Raw genomic sequence first — 2,140 nt, forward strand, 5'->3', positions numbered from 1 at the left:
ATTTTCTTTTGTTGTTGTTGTATTTTTAATGTTTGTCTTATGTAACACTAGCGACGTGCTGATTATTATTATCATTATTTATTATTGGAACACATCTGATGAATGCACATTTTAGATGTTTCATGTTATTTAGCTGTGAATGTCAAAACACAACATTTGTTTTTTGTTTTTTTGTTTTTTTTAAATATGCATGTTTTTCTTGCATGTCCATGTTCATTTTAGGCATATACACAACCATGATATGTGCTTGTTTATGTAGTTTGCATATTTGTTTAATGTGTTACAGTTTATGTTTTTAAAGCATAACAAAGGAGAACACGTTTTGTTTTTAAATGCCATCAAACACAACGAGTTATATTTTACACACTGAAGCCTGAAAAATGATCTAAAATGATAAATTGATTATAAAAATTATTGCTAGTTATTTCTTTGTCAGTTAACTCATCATATCAGTAAATAATCATTTCAGCTCTGCTATGCATATATTATCCATCTATTATCTATACACCTTAATCCTCAGTGGGGTCGTGGGGGGCTGGAGTCTATCCCAGCTGACTCAGGGTGAAGGCAGGAGACACCCTGGACAGGTCACCAGTCTATCACAGGGCTACACTTAGAGACAGACAACCAAGCACACTCACATTCACACCTACGGACAATTTAGAATCACCAATTAACCTCAACATGTTTTTGGACATGGAAGCTGGAGAACCCGGAGAGAACCCACACTGAGAACATGGAGACTCTACGCAGAAAGATCCCGGGTGGACGCGAACAGCGACCCTCTAGCTGCGAGGCGACGGTGTTAACCACTGCGCCACCTTGCAGCATATACCAGTGCTGCAATATTAATTCATGGACGATGCGTATATGTCTATATACAGTCTGTTTATGAGATCAGAGTGAAGTAGTTTGATTAGATTTTTATGGTGGCTTATATATTGTTTTTATTCTGAACCCTACTGTATCAGTTTATATATATATGTTTTATATGTGCATTTATATAACACCATGAAGTTGTTATTTTTAGTGGATAGCATAGTATAAATATATGTAATTATATATATTATTATCGGTAGAATTATTATTGATTTAAGGCATATTTGTGTTTCTATATTTTGCATTGTGTCACGTAGTCACGTTTTGTTTTTTTTTTTTACAGTTAAGGGAAAAAAAGAAACGTAAAGACAAAAAAAGTCGAATCGGAGGTCAAAGGCGGAAAAGAGGGCGTGGCTTCTAGTCACATGACCGGATGTAAACACACACGTGTCTTCTGGCTGCATGTAGAGTCTGTTGGCGTCCTGTTAGCTTCAGATCACTAACAAACCTTCGCGGAGCCGTAAAAAAACCCAGTAACAAACATGCCGAAAGCAAAGAAGTCAAGCAAGAGACAGAAATTCGACTATAACAGAGACCGGAAGAAGCTGAAGAAGAAGTTTATTAAGAAATACAACCCGAGGATCGAACAGTGAGTCCGAACCGTTAGCATGTGAGCTAACGATGCTAACCCTGAACATGTAGACACACAGAGAGAATAATTCATCAAAGGTGTTTGTTTGAGCTCTAGCTTCATATTCAGGTGTTTTACCGGACACCAGAAATGTCGGTAAAACACTAAAGTCCCTGAATCGTCTTTGGGAGGCGCTGCAGAGCAGCTAAACATGTTAGCATCAGGACGAGCTAAGCTCATCACTCTGCGGTCACTCATGAGATTTAAACCTCAAACATGAACTGGTTTTAATGTGTTACTTCTCTGCTGCCTTTTTATTGTTGCCTGCTTTAAAATCAGCTGTTTTTAGAGTTAAACTGGGATTAATATCGTGGAGCTTCCTGGTTTCTACACACATCTGAACTGAAAACTAGTTTTTAATTTTAAAGGGTTCCTAGTGATCACGATGCCTTCTGCGGGATACTGGAACAACCTGACATGGTTTTTCTTTTGTGTATATTGGAAAGTATTAATCATTTGACAGTTATTAGGGGGATTTAATAGGAGAACAGAAGAAGTCATTTGGAACCTTTCTCATGTGTTCCAACACTGACAGCCATCTGAAGTAGGTTTTTGTGTTGATGACATTCAGACCAACTTTGCATTCGTCCCACAGTTTTCTATTCTAAGACTTTTGTATAAAAATAATGT

General features: G+C 37.2%; 1 protein-coding gene across 1 annotated transcript in view; it reads left to right on the plus strand.

Annotated features, from left to right (window-relative positions):
• Positions 1–1,267: 1,267 nt before the first annotated feature.
• The window catches only part of nop16 (NOP16 nucleolar protein homolog (yeast)), a 10,320-nt gene continuing 9,447 nt past the window's right edge, over positions 1,268–2,140 (plus strand). The window contains exon 1 of the mRNA XM_008294079.1: positions 1,268–1,468. Coding sequence (XP_008292301.1) covers positions 1,362–1,468 — 107 coding nt within the window. The 5' untranslated portion in view covers positions 1,268–1,361. The remainder of the gene's footprint in view (positions 1,469–2,140) is intronic.

Source organism: Stegastes partitus, unplaced genomic scaffold (assembly GCF_000690725.1).
Source record: "Stegastes partitus isolate 25-593 unplaced genomic scaffold, Stegastes_partitus-1.0.2 Scaffold936, whole genome shotgun sequence".
Taxonomy (NCBI): Eukaryota; Metazoa; Chordata; class Actinopteri; family Pomacentridae; genus Stegastes; species Stegastes partitus.